The sequence below is a fragment of the Haemorhous mexicanus genome, chromosome 5, assembly GCF_027477595.1.
Source record: "Haemorhous mexicanus isolate bHaeMex1 chromosome 5, bHaeMex1.pri, whole genome shotgun sequence".
NCBI classification, from domain to species: Eukaryota; Metazoa; Chordata; class Aves; order Passeriformes; family Fringillidae; genus Haemorhous; species Haemorhous mexicanus.
In genome coordinates, this window is record NC_082345.1 from 30,150,355 (window position 1) to 30,167,850 (window position 17,496).

Sequence of the window (17,496 nt, forward strand, 5' to 3'; positions counted from 1 at the left end):
AGATAAGGTTTGCATACATGGAATGTGTTTCTCTCATTCTTTGGGCTCATTCATCATTTTGAAAGGGATTTTGAGCAGCATGAAAATTGTCCTGCCCATGACAGGAACTAGATGATGTTTGAAGATTCCTTCTGACCCAAGCCAGTCTGTGATTATGACTCTCTTAGAATCATTTAGTTTGGAAAAGACTGTTAAGATCATCAGGTATGAGCATTACCCCAGCACTTCCAAGTCCACTGCGAAATGATGTTCCTAAGTAACACATCCATGTGTCTCCTAAATACCTCCAGGGATTGTGACTCAACCACTTCCTTGGGCACTCTGTTCCAATGCTTGACAACCCTTCCAATGAAGGAATTTTTCTTCATATACAATCTAAACCTCCCCTGGTGCAAGTTGAGACCATTTCCTCTTGTCCCATTGCTTGTTACACAGAAGAGACTGACTCCCACCCGGCTGGAGCCTCCTTTCAGGTGGTTATAGAGAGCAATGAGGTCCCCCTGGAGCAGCTTTTTCTCCAGGCTGAACACTCCCAGCTCCCTCAGCTGGTCTTCATCAGACTTGTGCTCCAGCCCCTTCCCCAGCTCCACTGCCCTTCTCTGGACTGCCTCCAGTGCCTCAGTGTCTTTCCTGTAGTGAAGGGCCCAGAACTGAACACAGGATTTGAGGTGTAGCCTCACCAGTGCCAAGTATGGGAGGTTGATTCAGAAATATCCTTTCTTCCGTGATCTCTACAAGTTTGGGTCTGCCATCATAACACAGTTTGGAAGGGTGTGCTTTTACTTCTATTCTTGTGAAACATATCTTCCCAAAGTTAATTTGTAAGAAAGATAATCTGTGTTTCTGTCATCTGTGCAACACATTAATAAAAAAAAAAAAAAAGGGCTTTGCAGTGCAGGCATGTTTTGCTGCAGTCTAGAAAAGGCATGGTAAATCAGTTTCCTCAAAATGCTAAAGAGCTGCTGGATCTCATGTATCCATTCAAATTAATGGTAGATTTTTATTTAGGAAAATCAGGTCTTCCTCCAGCTAGGTATATATAGATATATCTATATCACTCAGTCTCTGGTGTAGCTAAATGCCCATGTGCTTAACTTTAAATTAGCCCAACGATGAGAGTGAAAAAAAAATATGCATTAGGTAGACTATTGATACATTTTCCTTTTCTGGGCAGTTTTGGCCAATAGCAGAAACACTGAACCAATGAGTTAGGGAGACGTTTGATCTCACTTAGTGTGGTCATACTGATGCTTCTGAACTGCAGGAGCAATTCAGATTGTCTGCAATGTTTCCAAGAAGCAGGGTTTGCTTGGTGCTGAACATAGGCTTCATGGAGCAAACCAGCCATTCCCGAAGCCGCTGCGCGGGACGTGAAGCAGAAGCTGCGGTGATGCAGCAGTGCGTGCGTGATGCACAGGATGACCAGCGGAACGCTGATCAGTCCTTCGGGGGAATATTGGCATGCCTCTCCCCTCCGGTTGCAGGAGAACAATAGCACTGTGTAGTGGCACAAGGCGCATGGGATGGCGCCGCAGCGATCCGCTGGTTGCCGTGGTGACGGGAGTGGGCCCGCAAAGCCAGCCTCCTGGCTGCTGAGTTGGAAGGGATAAGAAAAACACAGCCCACTTCCCATGTGAAACGAATTACAAGAACAAGCAAAGGAAGAAAGGAAAAATGTCAGCCCTTAATCAAATGTTCTCTTATTTTTAGAAGGGGTTTGAAGAAAATGGAGACCATCTCCGCTTACCTCTTGGGCCTCAGGGATTTGGCTAGTAATATCTCTGTACATACTGTGGAAATAAATCACAGAGGTTTGTATAAGAAAAATCACGTGTAAAAGGTATCTGTGTGCAGTGGGAGATGAGAAAACCTTATTCTATCCTGCTATCCTTTGTGCTTGCCTTAGCAAACAAAATCTGTAAGAATATGTTAAAATGATTCTCAATGTAATAGCTATATTTGGCAGGCAAATGAAATACAGTAATTTTTAACTAGAAAAAGGTAGCATATTCCAGTTTCTTATTATCTCACAATGTCTCTTACCTTTTAACCTTACTGCACAGCTGCATATCAAAAACAGCATGGTGGACTGTGAAATACATTTAAATATAGCAAATTGGTGGTGTGGAGAAAACACCATTCATTTTACAGCCTTTCTCATTCTTGGGAGCTGCATCATATTTTATTATATTTAGTAATATTAAACAAACTAGCAGTTTCAGTCAACCTAAAAACCTCCAGTTATATCCTGAAAATGATTTGGGCACCTGGCAGTTAGGAGATGCCTCCATTTCGCAGAACACAGTGCAATGAAAAGCCAGCCCAGTGAGGCCTCCAAGACCATGATAAAAACACAGTGAGTTGCAGCGATTTGTGAGCATAATGATCTTTGACTGTAGAGTTTCTGTTCCTGGGAGTAGGATGTCTGCTACTGAATAGGCAAACAAGACCCTGCTTAACTTAACAGGAGGAGAAAGGCAAGAAGAAAAAGGGTATGCAATGCTGAGGAGAGGAAGCCAGTGAGATGCTTCGAAGCAGGAGTTATATCTCAAAGTTTTGCCCCCACTTGCATCCCTGCATTAGATGCTATTTGAAGGCTGGAATTCCTGTCCTGCTCCCTGGATCTTGACATGTGAACCAACCCTTTGGATAAGCACAACTGCTTCATTGTTCTTTCAAATTGAAACACATGCATAAGTCTGTAGCTTAGAAGGTAGGATACTTGGATGAAAGAAAGTTGTGAATTTTTAGCTTTTTTCCTGCCCTTTTTTTTTTTTTTTTTTTGGCAGTCACTAGATATAAACCAGAAACATTTGTAGAAACAGCACAAGAAGATTGATTTATCACAACCAGCTGTCACTGGTCTAAAGGATGTTATTCTTTCTGACTTCCTGACTAAACCTCACAGCAATTTAGTTTCAGCAGGACCAATGAGCAATTCCTCCTCAACCCAGAGTTCCCTTTCCTGACAGTTGTTGTGTAGTTTCCTCTGTTTTTAGGAAATTTGAGTATGAGAAAGATGGGTAAATCTGATCTCCTACCTTCTGCATGAATCCTCTAACAGGTGGGCTGTTCTATGAGAAAGAAAGAAAGAAAGATAAAGCCATTCTTCCTCCTTTCGACACATTTAAAGAAAGAGCAGCAGCTCGTTCATGTCGTGCTCCTGTTTCTGCCTTGGGCATGCTCTGAGACTTCCTACCAGATCAAGCCCTGTTGACATTTCAGAGGAGGGCCTACTTTCTAGACTCCCACAAAGGATTGTCGTGGTTTCCAAGCTGCTCTGTCTGCTCTGAACTGGGGCCTTGCACACCAGGCAGCCCACAGGCAAAGCCACCAGTGTGAGCAAGGTTCAGTTGCAGGCAGGAGGTGAACAAGTGCTTGAAGATGGCAGCCATAACTTTAGGGTGTAAGTATGTGAAAACTTACATATTCTGTTGGGAATGTTTTCCTTGCTGCTATTTGACAGGCCACTTCTGGCAATAACCTATTTTAAAGTGTGGATCCTGCCTGGAATTTTAGTGTATTTGACTCTGCATTTTGTGCTCTCTGGGGTGGTTTGGGTGGCTCACATTTTAAAACACATGACTATAGTTGATAAAAATATGGGGAAGGAAATACTTGTATAGGACACTCTGAGAGGTAAACTGAGTTTTTGTTTTTCGTAGAATCATAGAATTACAGAATTATGAAATAGGTTGGGCTGGAAGAGATCTTAAAGACCACATAGTTCTTCTCCAGGCTGAACAACCCTATCTCTCTCAGCTAGTTTAACAGAAGAGATATTTCAGCCCTGTGATCATATTCATGACCTTCCTCTGGACTATAGGTCCATGTCATTCTTGTGCTGAGGGCTTCAGAGCTGGATGCAGCACACCAGGTGGGATCTCACTACAGCGGAGTAGAAGGGCAGAATCACCTCGCTTGACCTGATGGCCACAATTCTTTTGATTCAGCCTGGGGTATGGTTGGGTTTATGGGCTGTGAGTGCACATTGCCCAATCATGTCAACCAAACCCTTCTCCTCAGGGCTGCTCTCATTCCATTCTCTGCCCAGCCTGTATTTGTGCTTGGGATTTCTCTGACCCACATTCAGGGCCTTGCCCTTGGCCTTGTTGGACTTCATGAGGTTCACATGACCCCACCTCCCAAGCCTGTCAAGGTCCCTCTGGATGGCATCCCTTTCCTCAGTGTCAGCTGCATTGGTGACAAACTTGCCGAGGGTGCACTCAGTTCTGCTGTCCATGGTGCTGACGAAGATCTTAAACAGTGCCAGTCCCAGCACCAATCCCTGAGGACTCCACTCGTCCCTTCTCTCCACTTGTACACTGAGCTATTGACCACAACTCTGAATGCAACCATCCAGCCAATTCGGTACCCACTGAGAGGCACATCTGTCAAGTCCGTGCCTCCTCAGCTTACAGATAAGGATGTTGTGTGGGACAGTGTCAAATGCTTTGCACAATCCAGGTAGAGGACCTCAATTGTCCCTTCCTTATCCACCAGTGCTGTAACTGCATTGCAGAAGGCCACCAAATTTGTCAGGCTCAGTTTACTCTTAGTGAAGGCATGTTGGCAGCTATCACCTCCTTATTTATTGCAATACCACAGTGCTAGCTGGTTAAAACTCCATGTTACATGCAGAGTAGGTTTTCAGTATTTTTCATAGGGCTGAAAATATTATCTTTGCCCCTTCCAGCCCTCCACAGCCTTACATAGTTATTGGAGAAGGGAATATTTTTCTGAGACTTTAGGAGTCTGTTAATTAGCTCACAGTAATATTGATTTTTAAAGTGGGTCCTTTGAGAAATTTAGCATCCAAGCTAAGCAGCATTTATAGCAAGTAATCTGAATAATGGTACAATAAAGACTCTCTGGAATTTTCATTACTCAAATGAAGTGAAATTATCTTCACAATATACATTCAAGATATTAAGATGTAATTTAGGAAAGTATTAATAATTATATTATTGAATTGTTATGACTAAATAGGTAGACAGAGTTGGGTCTACAGCATTAGTAATTAAGTGGGCCAAGTGTGACATCAGAGGTAATTTTTTCAATTGCCACCTTATCTGTGCAGCTAATTTGCGTGTGACAATTGTGTTGCTTGTAATGAATCAGTGCTACAAGAAGGAGGGATAAAAATAGCAGAAATTCTTCCTACAAGGATCCTTGTCCCAGCTATCCATGTTGGTTAATTACCACTACACTTTAATTAACTATTCCTGTTGTGTGAAAGGTCTGTGACTGTATGATCATTTGAACGTCAATATTTGAAAAGCTTTGGATGGTGCTTGTTGCTTCAGGCTCATTTCTGGAAGAGCTGAATGTGAACCAGAGAGAGATCTTTAAAGCTTAAGTCATAGGGGCCTCAGGTCTGTAGGGACTCTTTTTAAACTGACCCTGCTTAAATCATCACTTTTTATGCAGGTTGCAAATTTGTACACAGAAGTGCTATCACCCCATCCTTATCTTTGAGTGAAATGGCCTTTTTTTAGTGAATATTTCAGCATTAGCTTGTTTTTACTTCCTGACTAAATGACACTGACATGGAAAACTCTCTTTCAGTTTTCTCTGGTTTTTGTGGGTTTTTTAATTGCTAAGAAAGTCATAAATGTAAAGACTGGAAATAGAGTGAGGTGAAGATTGAGAATGAGTATCAGTCGTTTCACAGCAAAATAATTTTGGAAGAATGTTATCGAATTATTATTTTGCAACCTGCTTGGTCCTTTCTTCTGAACATATTTTATAATCAATCTCTTTCTCCCAAGACAAAATTCCATGCTTCTGCAGGGGATTTTTCTAACAAAATCTTGTCAGGTTTTTAGATTAAATAATGTCTGCAGTATCTTGAGGAGTCTGAAATCTTTCTGACCTGAAGGTATAAGTTGGGCATTTAACTCCGTAATCATTGTTACAGATCTTGTTTTCATGTTAACAGTGGAAATACTAGTGAGAGGCAACCTTTTCACTTATAATGAAGCTTGCTAAATTCTGGTCATTTGCCAGTTCTTGTTTGGAAATTAAATATGTGACACATTGCCTGAAATTTTTGCACTAATAGGAAGCAATGCTCATTACTGAAAGCTACATTTCTCTAGTCCTCTCTTGCAAGTCTCTAAGAAATAAATTCTTTTATCTTGTGGGAAAATTGTGTTGTGTTGAAGAAACCTTTTGGCTTGTGATTTAGCTTATGAAAAAGAAAAGTTATTCAGTGTGTTTTTAATTACATTGTGAGATGTCTTTAATTTGTCCCCAGCCAGATGACAGTTTAGATGTCCATTATTTCAAGAGGATATAGTTTGGAAGGATATTAGCGTTGGGTGGGTGAGAAACAAAGCAATTCCAGCTGAGGAGGCTTGTTTAAGTGAGCTGTTGAGGATGTGCTTTATATCAGTCCTTATTCCCTCATCAGTTATGCATCTAGGATTGCAGAAAAATAGAGCTTTTTGGTGCTGTTGATCTGTTTTCTCTTTCTGACTTCAGTCTCCAACCATGTGTAATGGAAGAACATGCCCATCTGCTCCTGCCCTGCTCCCACCTCTCTTATCTGAGTGACAGGAATAATGACACTCTCAGATACTCCAGCTAAGTGTACAACCCAGCAGATTTTCTTTTCTGTGCCAGGCCATATTTCCAGCAGCTCTGTAAGCCGAAATATGAGGCCTGTTGTCCAGCTCCACTGAAATGCCCCAGCTGTGCTCCTGCAGTGCCCGGTCTCAGTCCGTCAGGGTGAGGCACAGTGCAGTACATTTTGGTATACCGAGACATTGGCAAGCACTTCAAACACCCACCAGACCTTGTCTGTCATACCCTTACACCATGATACTACCTACTGCTGTGTGCTGGATGCCACCTGTACCAGCTCCTCAGAGTCTCTTTTGATCTCATTGTTTTGATAATGCAGCAGATTACTACATGGATGACTGGGGGGGACAAAGGAGGGTGTAAAGTTCTCCCTGCACATTTGGAGTGATGCAAGCACCTTTTCTGCCCCATCAGCCCTGTAGTTACTTCAGAAGTCATCCTTCCCTTACCTATACCAATCCCGGTCTTTGTCAAACCAGTTTCCAGTACATCAGAAACATAAAACATTACCAGAAGTTGTGGTTACCTTGTTGTTACCTTGTAGCACTGGGTTTCTCCAGCCCACCTTGGTTTCAATAATGACTGCACAGCAAATGATTTTGACTCAATCTGTTGAGCAGCAGCTCTTACACAGCTTTTGGTACCCGATTTACTACTTTTCCTCTTCTGCTGACACAGATGAACACCGAAAGAACAGGTTAAGTTGGCATTGCCAGCTTAAAGCAAAAAGTCCCCCAAATATTCTATTTCTTATGTAAGTCTTTTTCCTTTGCAGGGCAGAAAGAAAACTTTAAATTCAAAGTCAACTTGTTCTTTCTTTTTTCAGTCATTTTGTTCCCCACAGCTCATCTCTTCCAACTTCAGTGGTTGAATTTCCAGAGAAGTCTTGTGATACATCTGCCAACTATTTTAAAGCTTCTGTACCATTTTACTTAGGTGGCAGAACCAGACATTAGAATTTTTCATGATAGTTCTCCAGCACAAAAAAATATGTGAAGGAAAATTAAAAACATAGGTACAAAAGGAGGAATGTGAAACACACAGTCATGCCTGCCATTCTAATATGTTGTTCAATATTTTATTATCTTACAGGACAAACCTTCAGAGTTCTATTGTTTCTGCAAAAGGTAGAATGCATATGGGTGCTTAGGTCTAATCCAGAATTTCTGCAAATGACTTTATTTAGGTGGAGCATGCAAGAGGTGATTTTGTATTGAACAACCTATATAAATGCCAGTGACATCTTTATCTCATAATGTATCATTTTGCATTTTGTTCTGAACTCATTTATAGGAACTATCTCAGAATTTGGCAAAATTTCTGGGTTTTTAAAATTATGTTGTTTTTCATATGCCTCCAGTCTCCCACATGCAGTTTTTCCTTCATTCTTGAGCCCAACTGTTCTGTGAAACTACTGCCTTCTTGCTCAGGAGATGAGCTTCCTGTGTGTGCTTACAGGGAAAAAGATGATGATCCTGGGAGTTGTGCAGAGCCACAAATCTGGGGGTGGAGGGTTTCAGATACACTCTTTCCTAACTGGAACTTCAGAAGCAGGAACTTTCCAGTTCATTAGACTATTGTGCACTAATAAGACAGGAATTTCAACACCGTAAGCTGAAGTGAATGAGATCTGAATCTGTCCTTGTATAAGCAATTTTGATGGGGTTCTTATGGCTTTAATTCAAAGTTTTCCTTTCAACTGTTTTCCTGTAGACTTAAGAAACTACAGTATCATAAAGTCTCTTGTTTTCATTACAGAAAACATAATAAGCTCAGTAGAGATTGCTCACCTATATTTCCTGTTGTAAGAACCTGTTTTGCATGTAAGCACATAAAAGTTAAATTTTTGGACTCAAATTCTCTAGGTGTCTGCTAGGATAATTTCTTTTTGGTGAATATTTCAACTAATGTAGCTCAACTATTTTAAGGATGAAATAATGTGACAAGACATTCTTGCATTCATATTCATTTTAATTACATTTACCATGTCATCTCTGAAGTTAATTGAGGTTACCTTTGGCCCAGCTTATAATAGATGGAAGCTAAGAGCAGGGAAAGCATTTCTCCCCTTGTAGCAGAGGGAAGTTAGGTTTTCTTCACTCTCAGTGTAGGAGGCTATATGGAAAGAGACTGCAAGAGCATGAAAGGAATAATCAGGTAAAAAAAAATCAGGGGATACGATTAAGTGGGCAATGTGAGCAGATACTTGGGAGATAGGACTGTGAGGGATAGGCTGTTTCTTTCTCTTCTCAGGTATTTCTGCAAATTTAACAGTGGCTTTCTACTGCTGAGTTTATTCCTCTGCACTAAGCAGTAATGGATTATACCGAGTATCTAAATTTCCCTGGTTTGCTGTTGTGGAAAGATGAAAAGTTGTTTTAGCTCCATGGCAGAAGACAATAAAATCAGTTTTACAGGAGGGATGAGTGTCTGCTACTGTTGATACTTAATGTTGACACAGGAAAGCTCTAAAACCTGAGCATATTCAAAGAAAAGGTTGTTGCCTTATGAGGCAACATGAGTTCCAGGCCTTCGTGAGTTTTAAATATTTGCTTTTGTAACCTTGACGTACTTTAAAAAAATACATTCAGTAATACATAAGGAATAAACAATAGCAAAGAATTAATATCAAAGAATAGCAAAGAATTGATAAAACAAAATAATGGTTTCCCTGTGATGCAGCAACTACATGCAAATATTTTTCCTGTTCCTGTTAGTTTAATTGAGTTTAAACATTGCAATATTTGAAGCTGTGTGCCAAGGTTACTGGCACCAGTAAACAGTGATGAGTACACCATGATTGTGTGTAAACATCATGCAGTAATGGAGGTGAAATCTAAAAAACTGTTAAATGAAGTGAAAGCAGTAGCTGCAAACAAAATAGATGCATTTATTAAAATGAATGGAAATGTATAGCCTTTGTTTTGGACTGGATCCTCAGTTGGCTCAGTTCCCTTAAATCCATTTATGCTAGCTATTTCCAGCCGCTGGAGAATCCAGCCCAAAATGGATGGCTTTTTTCAAGAGTTTTTTTCTGTAGGTTTACAGCCTCCTTTTGGTTACTTAAAAGAAAAAGGCAGAATGAGGAAATTATATTTTTGATGTGTTTACCAGGGAGATGAAGGGGGTATTACCCCACCTAACCACTATCACTGGTTGCACAGCCCGTGCTGCAGGCACTCTTATATCAGGTGTTCTACTTAAGCCGGCATCATTGCACAGCTTCTCCTGGTAGAGCAGGTTTCTGCCTGCCCTGTTCTGAATGCTGCACACAGATTGTTTCAGGGTATCATTTGCAGATTTGTAGTCTTAAACCATACCACTTACTGTAAAGTATAGTGTAAAATATAATAGCTTTGCAAAGTTTCCTCAATTCCCTTAGAAAGACATCACCTAGATTTTACAGGGTACTCTGTGGAGTAGGACTTGAGAATCTTCAGGGGTACACCTGTAAACTAATCAGTCCATCTGAAAAGAGTGAAGATTTAGCAGCTGAACAGGGTGAAGTCTTCGATATTCCAGGGTGATTTTTGAAAGAAATCCATTCTGCTTTCAGAAAGGAGATTTTATTTTCAGAAAAAAGTCATATCCTTTATTAAGCCCTGACACAGCAAAGCATTTAAGCATGTTCTGTTATGTGCCTATTTGCTTTTCATTTTGCTGCTTAAGAGCTGTGCTAAGTCAGAAGCAGCAAGCAAAATGGAAAGCCAGAGATGAAGTTTTCATGGATTTGCTCGCATAAGGCCTATTTAGTAATCAAATTAAGTGAGTACAAATAAGAATTCTTGCTTCTAGCCAATTAGTGTCATGAGACTCCAGCAGGGGCAAGAGATCAGGACAGGTCATCAGTTTTTTCAGGTTTTGTTTCAACTGTAATAGTTAGAAACTTTTTAAAAACGAAACGTATTTTTTTCTGAAATGATAAGCTCAAAAAAAAATACAAGATTGCCAGCAGTCCCAACTTGATCCCTGTCTTCAGTTCCCCTTTTGAGCCACTCTCATGCCTCCAATGATTCCTTCAATAGTCACTGACAGCTCTTTAGATCACTGACGTGCAAATGCTGGACTTACTAGTAGGTGTCAGACTTCTTGAATTTAGGAATTGTATTGTCCTGTTTGTGTAGATCCTACTGCTAGCAACTCCTATGAAGAGATGCTTGAATTGTGGAGGTTTATTTCATGAACTTTTCTGGGCAATTATTTTGTGTATTATTTGAACAGATGGTCTGTTTCAGCTATTTGAATGTTTGGAACTATTTGACCTGCCCACGAGCAGGAAGATAAAAGCAGTGACAAGTGAAGTTAGGATTGAACTGGTATAGTTAAATGGGGGATGGGGACTGCATAGTTTATTGACACCAGTCCCTTTCTTCATCATTTTACTATCAATGAACTAAATAATTTTATCCATATCCACTCTCCTCATCTTATTCTGTGTTGGTTTTTTTCAATCTGGAGAAAAATGAACATCATAAATAGATGGGTGAGGTAGGAGGTGAATTGAAAAAATGGAGAGTTTCTGAACAATTTTGTAGTCATGTCCTTGGTTCCAAGTGAAAGAGCAATCACATCTGGTATTTGGCTTGAGTGAGAGCTACAATTTCTCCACCAGCAGTGCTGCCAGCAGTGTAGCAATAGTCCACGGGTTCAAGCACCTGCCACCATATTTTGTTATGAAAATGAATGCAATCATCAGTAATTTATTATTCTTGTCACATGCTATAAGTTAAGCAAAGTGTTCTCTTTTAAATGTGACAGAAGGGCCTGTTTCAGGGTATTGAGGGCATCTGTTAAGTTTTTAATTTTTATTTCACCTTTTTTCCCCATTTTTAGGGAAGCAACGTGATGGAGGACCAGGATCTCCTGGAAATAGGAATCCTTAACTCTGGGCACAGACAGAGAATACTCCAAGCAATCCAGCTTCTCCCAAAGGTATAGTTTCTGTTATTATGTAAGTGAGGGAACTAGCCCCTGCAGTATTCACATTATTTAAAACACTTTTTTGAATGGAGATAGATGTAACTCTACTGGTTTTGTGGACTCATTTTTTGCGTATGCAAATATGGCATAAAATACTGTCAATGCATTGGACTCCCTTTGCATAGATGTAATTGACAAAGCAGAGGAAAGTAAAATCTGTAATTTGACGTGGTGGTTGTTTTGAATGAATTTGAATTCCTTTTGGTCTTTCAGCCTATTTATAGACTGCCATTACATACGTGTAAATAAGGCTGCCCATGAATCCCAGAATGCCTTTGTTAACATAGGAGTTGCCCTGGAAATACTTTGCCCCTTTTATAAGTACTCTTAAAAGCATTGGAGGAAAGATTGTTTTTCCAGTACCTGCCTTTTGTGTGAGATACAGAGACTTCCTGCAGGCTGCATATTTAATTTTCTGCTATGTATATGAATTTTCCTTCTCAGCTGCAGACAGAAAAGCTTGCAGCCATTTTCCCAATCATTTTTAGTGCTAGCCAATTTAAAATCTAGATTTTAAAATCAGTGATAGAATATTCTGCATACCAGAATGTATCACTGGAGGCTTTTACTACCATTCCAAACAAGAGATAGTGGACCTAGCATGAAAAATTACTATTTTAATTTGGAAAATTTTAAAAGGAGAATGAATGATGAATAGCAGACAGCAGTAGGGCTCAGGAGGCTGTCACATGTGATGCTGATACTTCGTGCAAAATACTAAAGGAGGAAAAAAAATCAAGTGTAAAGTGCACTGAGTGTTCTGGTAGCAGCATGTCGGAAGTTATCAAGGTAAATAGAGATTATTCCACTTGAAATTTCTAATACTGGAGAATGACAAGAGCTATTAAAGGATTTTTCAGTTTAGATCATGAAGCAGATATGGTTGGAAAAGGCTTTTTGATGCATCAAGGCTTCCTGGATGGATGACTTGTAAAAGACTGCAAAGGTTTCTTTTGTATGGGAAAAGCAGAAGTTGTGAAGCAATTTCTGTATCTGGAGGTGTTAGTCAATCCATATATACTGCAATGTGAGCCTGCACACGGAAACACCAAAGATCATTAAAAAGAGTCATTTTCTACATACCATATTAGACAAGTGAGATAAAGGGTGCAAGAAGTAGGGTATTTAAAGTAGCATTCAATGAATTTAAAAAGATATTAAAGGTTTATCTATGAATTTATTAATTTTTCAGGAATACTATCATTCAAACAAAAATTTTGTAATCTTTAACTGAGCTCGTAGCTGCTGATATCTTTATACAGTTTCTCATGCTTCTTAGAGAGATCAGCTTTCATGTGGTTTTGTTAACATTCTTCAAAATTATTGTTAATATATCATCGTGTTAGTGCTGTCTGCACTCAGTGGCTGGTGTTTATGAAAACATTGCTAATATGGCCTGTTTTGGAGAGTTTATAATGCTGAGAGCAGATTCTGTTATAAAGCCATAACTTCAGTCCTTTTAACATCTGCTTGATGTGAGACAGGATCGAGATCTAGGGGTGCTCTTGAAACCAGTTGAGAACAGGATGGTTATGCAGTTACTCAGAAGAATTCTGGACCAAAGATAGTTAAGTGACACAGGATGGCTTGAAGCATGGCTGAATAATGGTGAGATAGTTTTTAGCTTCTTCCCTGTTGAGCTAAAAAGGCAGTCCCTAAGGACCACATTTTTAATGTGTCTTTGATGCAAGGATGTTACACCAAATTAAGTGCGGTTGCAAGCTGAAGCTGTGCATCATGTTTTTCCACATAAATGACTCAGCAATGTAAAAGAGCTTACACACTAAAACCACATAATTTCCTATATAAACTGAGTTCTTTTGAAGGCAGGTTATAGAGCCCAAAAATTAGGATCATGGGAAGTTTTATCTAATGTAACACACCCTTGTTGTATCCAGAACAGCTTGCTAAATACATAAAACACTTTCACATCCCGCAACAAACCATTAAACATTGCTGTATGTCTATTTGTGTGTTGATAAGTTCAGCTCTGTCATCCTGCATTCAAAATAGTGCATGCCATCTAAATACATTAAGACCTCAAACCATAATTGGAGTCTCACTAATTTGAATCTCATTAGATAAAAATTCTGTTAGTTTGTTTGTTTTGAACATGTACCTCTTTTCTGTTCCTCATATAATTTAAATCTCGATGACTCCATGCGTTTTTAACTTAATGACACTGCTGATGATGTTATTTTTAGTTTTGCTAATAATGTTTCCTGTCTTGAGATACATTTTAGCTCATATTTTGAGGTGGAAGTTAAGTGCTTTGAAAAGCACCTATCAAACAGCACTTCCCTAAAGCCCCAGGCAGCACTGAATAAGTTAAGAGGGTAAAAATCAAGCAACAAATCTATCATCAAGGTTTTAAAATACCTTTTTTAAAAGGTTTTTTTGTTGTTCTGATATATATTCATCTCTGCAGCCTGGAAGTGCAGCAGGTATTTAGTATCTGAAATTTTTTACTCATAACTGCTGCCTTCCTAAAGAGTGATGAATCCTTATTAGGAACCATTCTCTGGAGCTTGAAGTGGTCTTAAATAAGGAAAAATACCCACATTTTGGCCAAATATAGATTAATTAATTAATCATTGTGGTCTCTTATGCAGGTATAAAAGGGTATGTTTACCTGGATTCTCAAAATGTTTTCCCATTATTTTCTGTATTTGAGAAGAACATTTCATAAGAGAGAAAAATGGTATGTTCACCAGTAGGTAGGTGGGGTTGAAACCTTTGAGACAGAATGCTTCTTTCCAAAATACTCTTTATTTTTGTTGGATTCGAGCTTGTAGCTCTAATTCTTGTCTTGTACCAATGTAATTTAAATTACTCAAGTTTCCCCTTAATATTAACTAGAGCACTTTATGGCTTATTTTAATAATATAAGGTTAAGACAGTCTGGTAGAAATATCATTTGCAAAATTAATTCTTGAAATTGAAGTATTTTATGCATTACATCAGTCTTAAAGCAAATTTCATAGCAGAGTTTATTGCATTTAAGACTTTTGTATGAAAAGTGAAATCAATAAATTTTTGGAGGAGGATTTTATATGCTTCATTGAAAGGAAATTCAGATATGTTGAGAAATGGAGATAACATATAAAAAGATACTGAAGCTGCAAATACCTTCAGAAAAACGTTAATACTGAGAAAAGAATTGTGTGCAGTGTATGATTAATTGACTAAGAAAGTAATAAGTCATGGCATAAAGTTTTAGTCACAATTAGGTTACACAAAAAACCTAAGGAGCATTGGCCAGCTATTTCATCCTCCCAAACCTATGCACGAGCGACTTCTCAGTGGGTTCCTCAAAAAGTTTTTTTTTAAATGACAATTATCCTAGGTAATCTCAGAATTTATCTAAGAAAGAGGATTGGCTAGTGTGGGATGCTCAGTGTATGGCTCCTTCTCCCAGCATATAATGGGAACACATGCTCTCATTTGACAGATGGAAGAAAGATGTTAGCTGAGAGCAGCTTTCTTCTGGCTTCAGAGCTATTCTTAAAGCAGCTTGTTCCTTCCAGCTCAGAGAGGTCTCAGCACAAGCAGGTTTGGGAATAGCAGTGGTGTGCAGGCAGCCAGCCTCTTTTCTTGGGTGCTTTGCAAAACGAGACAAGTAGGATTTGAGCAGGCTATGGGCACATCCTGTCTGCAAGTGGTGTTATAGAGCTCTGCTTCCAAAAGTGCTGGTCTTATTACTCATATGTAACACTCTTGTGCAAGCACAGTGAGTCTGGCATTTAGGAAAGCAGAACGACTGTGCATGTGCTCATTAACTATGCTGTGTATGTAAGAGAGAAGATCACATCATGTGATCTTTGCTGTTGCTATATTGCTGTTGTTTTAGACACCCAAGAACTCAGCAAGATGCGTTCAGTCCTGGTGTTTAATTACCCCCCATTTAGCACTTCCATTCCTAAGACAGTTTCCAAACTAGGAGATGCTGCAAAATGTTGATGATCCTTTCTGACTGTGACTTCTTGTTTCTGGTCTGCTGGAAGTGAAGATGAATAATGGGATTCAAAGGACATGCTTTTTACTCTGCTGTTTTCCCTGCTTCTTATGCCTCTGGAAATTACTTTCCTGGTTTGAAGGGAGGCCGCTCACATGCTCACTGCACCACTTGCAAGACCTTTAACCACAAGGACAGAAAAAAGCAATTAGAATCCAATACAGCACATGAATTTTTCAAGTCTGAAATACAAATGGGTAGTCTATGTTGTTTAAGTAATGCAGCACAATAAAATCAGTAGAAGCAATTAGATACATGCAAGCTATAGTTCCAGATGTTTACTTCAGACCAACTTCAGACTGGTCCCACAGACCTCTCCAGGCATGTGCTTCAAAACTCACTGATGAAAGAAGTATCATAAACATTTTCCTTCCTATTTGAGCCTACCAGAGAGCCACTCTAGACATGACATGCTGACATTTATCTGTATCATGTAAATAACAGTAGCATGCTGCTGGTCCTGCCACTGTTGCCATACAGGATGTCTTACTTACCTTCCTGCTTCTTTTATACTTTTTTATTTGTTATTGGCTCCACAATATCTACTGGCTGCTCTGAGAATAGTCAGCAGGCAAGGAAAAGCCCTACATGAGAGGAAGTGCTATCCCCTTTTTTTGGTAACAAGACTAGGATGACAACCTGAAGGAGCTGATTTTAACTTTTTCATGAGATCAAAAGTCATAGTGTCCACTTAGTCCACAAATTTAATCTTTAGATCTTAAGATTGCATTTTATGCAATGGGTATGTCCAAACTGCTGGACACATTATCACGGAATGACAATTGTTATTCCCTTGTCCCACATATTGTATCTGATGAAGAACTGGGAGGTTTCTTCATTCTTCTGATATGGAACTGTTTACATCTCTCCAGGGAAAAAAAAAAAAAAAAAGAAAAAACCAACAACAAAAACAAAAAAAAACCACCACAAAAGCCCCTAGGTGTGCATCTATTTTCCTTTAAATTTGGAAGACAAATTCCAACTGAAAAAACCATAGAATAGATGGCTACTGCAATTCTGACAATCTTAGGTAGGAAACACTGAACTCAGTTGGGGGTATTCTGGACCTTCCATTGAGGTAAGATCCTGAATCAGGCACTGCTGTGAAGTGAATGTGCCTGTACTGCCTTTTTCTAGCCAGCTCCACAAGAAGACAGAAGGCTTTTGATTAGTGGGAAGAAAAGTCTAACATTAATAGAACACAAGCTTGAATAGTTAACTTTTTTAATATGTGACAGGCTAGATGGAATAGAAACCCAAAAAGTTTATATACAGTTCTTCCTCACCTGCTGTCTCTCTGCAGGCAGACCCTGTTTCATGCAGTGCCTTTCTACCAACAGAACATGCAAAGTCCTCTCAGGTCCTTCATCATTTGGGCCCATCCCCTGAGAAAGCTGCCCCTCTGCCCCTGACTGCTGGCTCAATTTCTGCCCAGCCACTGCAGGCACCAGCTCCATGTGGTGCCCCTGTTCCAGCCAGGCTCTCTGGGCTTCAGGAGTGTCACTCTTCTGAGCCTTTTCTTTCAACGCCCCAGAGGAGGAATGATCTCCTCTTCCAACAATGACTCCAACTGACCACATTTGTGAAGCACATAATATATAACAGACAGATGACAGAGGAAACAGAAAAGAACTGATATATCCCTCATTACAACCACCTAAAACTTCTTAGCTAAGTAGCAGATAGTTTCATATAAGTTCCCAAAAATTCTGCCTAAAGATCTTGAATGGGCCTGCAGTGTAAAAGAAAGCATTGTATACTTGCTAAAAGATCTTTCTTCCAAACAAACACAAGCATAAATCCACAGCAATCATAGCCACCATTTAAAAAGCAGTGAAAGTCAAATAATCTCATCCTCCTTGTACAGCACATAAAAAGCTTGATTTTGATACACACACTAAGCTCCACTGGAT

General features: G+C 39.5%; 1 protein-coding gene across 2 annotated transcripts in view; it reads left to right on the top strand.

Moving 5' to 3' along the window:
* Positions 1-17,496, top strand: part of ANKS1B (ankyrin repeat and sterile alpha motif domain containing 1B) — a 411,850-nt gene that overhangs the window by 237,013 nt on the left and 157,341 nt on the right. For both annotated transcript variants that reach the window (XM_059846720.1, XM_059846716.1), the window contains one exon: positions 11,422-11,520. In XM_059846720.1, the coding sequence (XP_059702703.1) occupies positions 11,422-11,520 (99 nt within the window). The remainder of the gene's footprint in view (positions 1-11,421; positions 11,521-17,496) is intronic.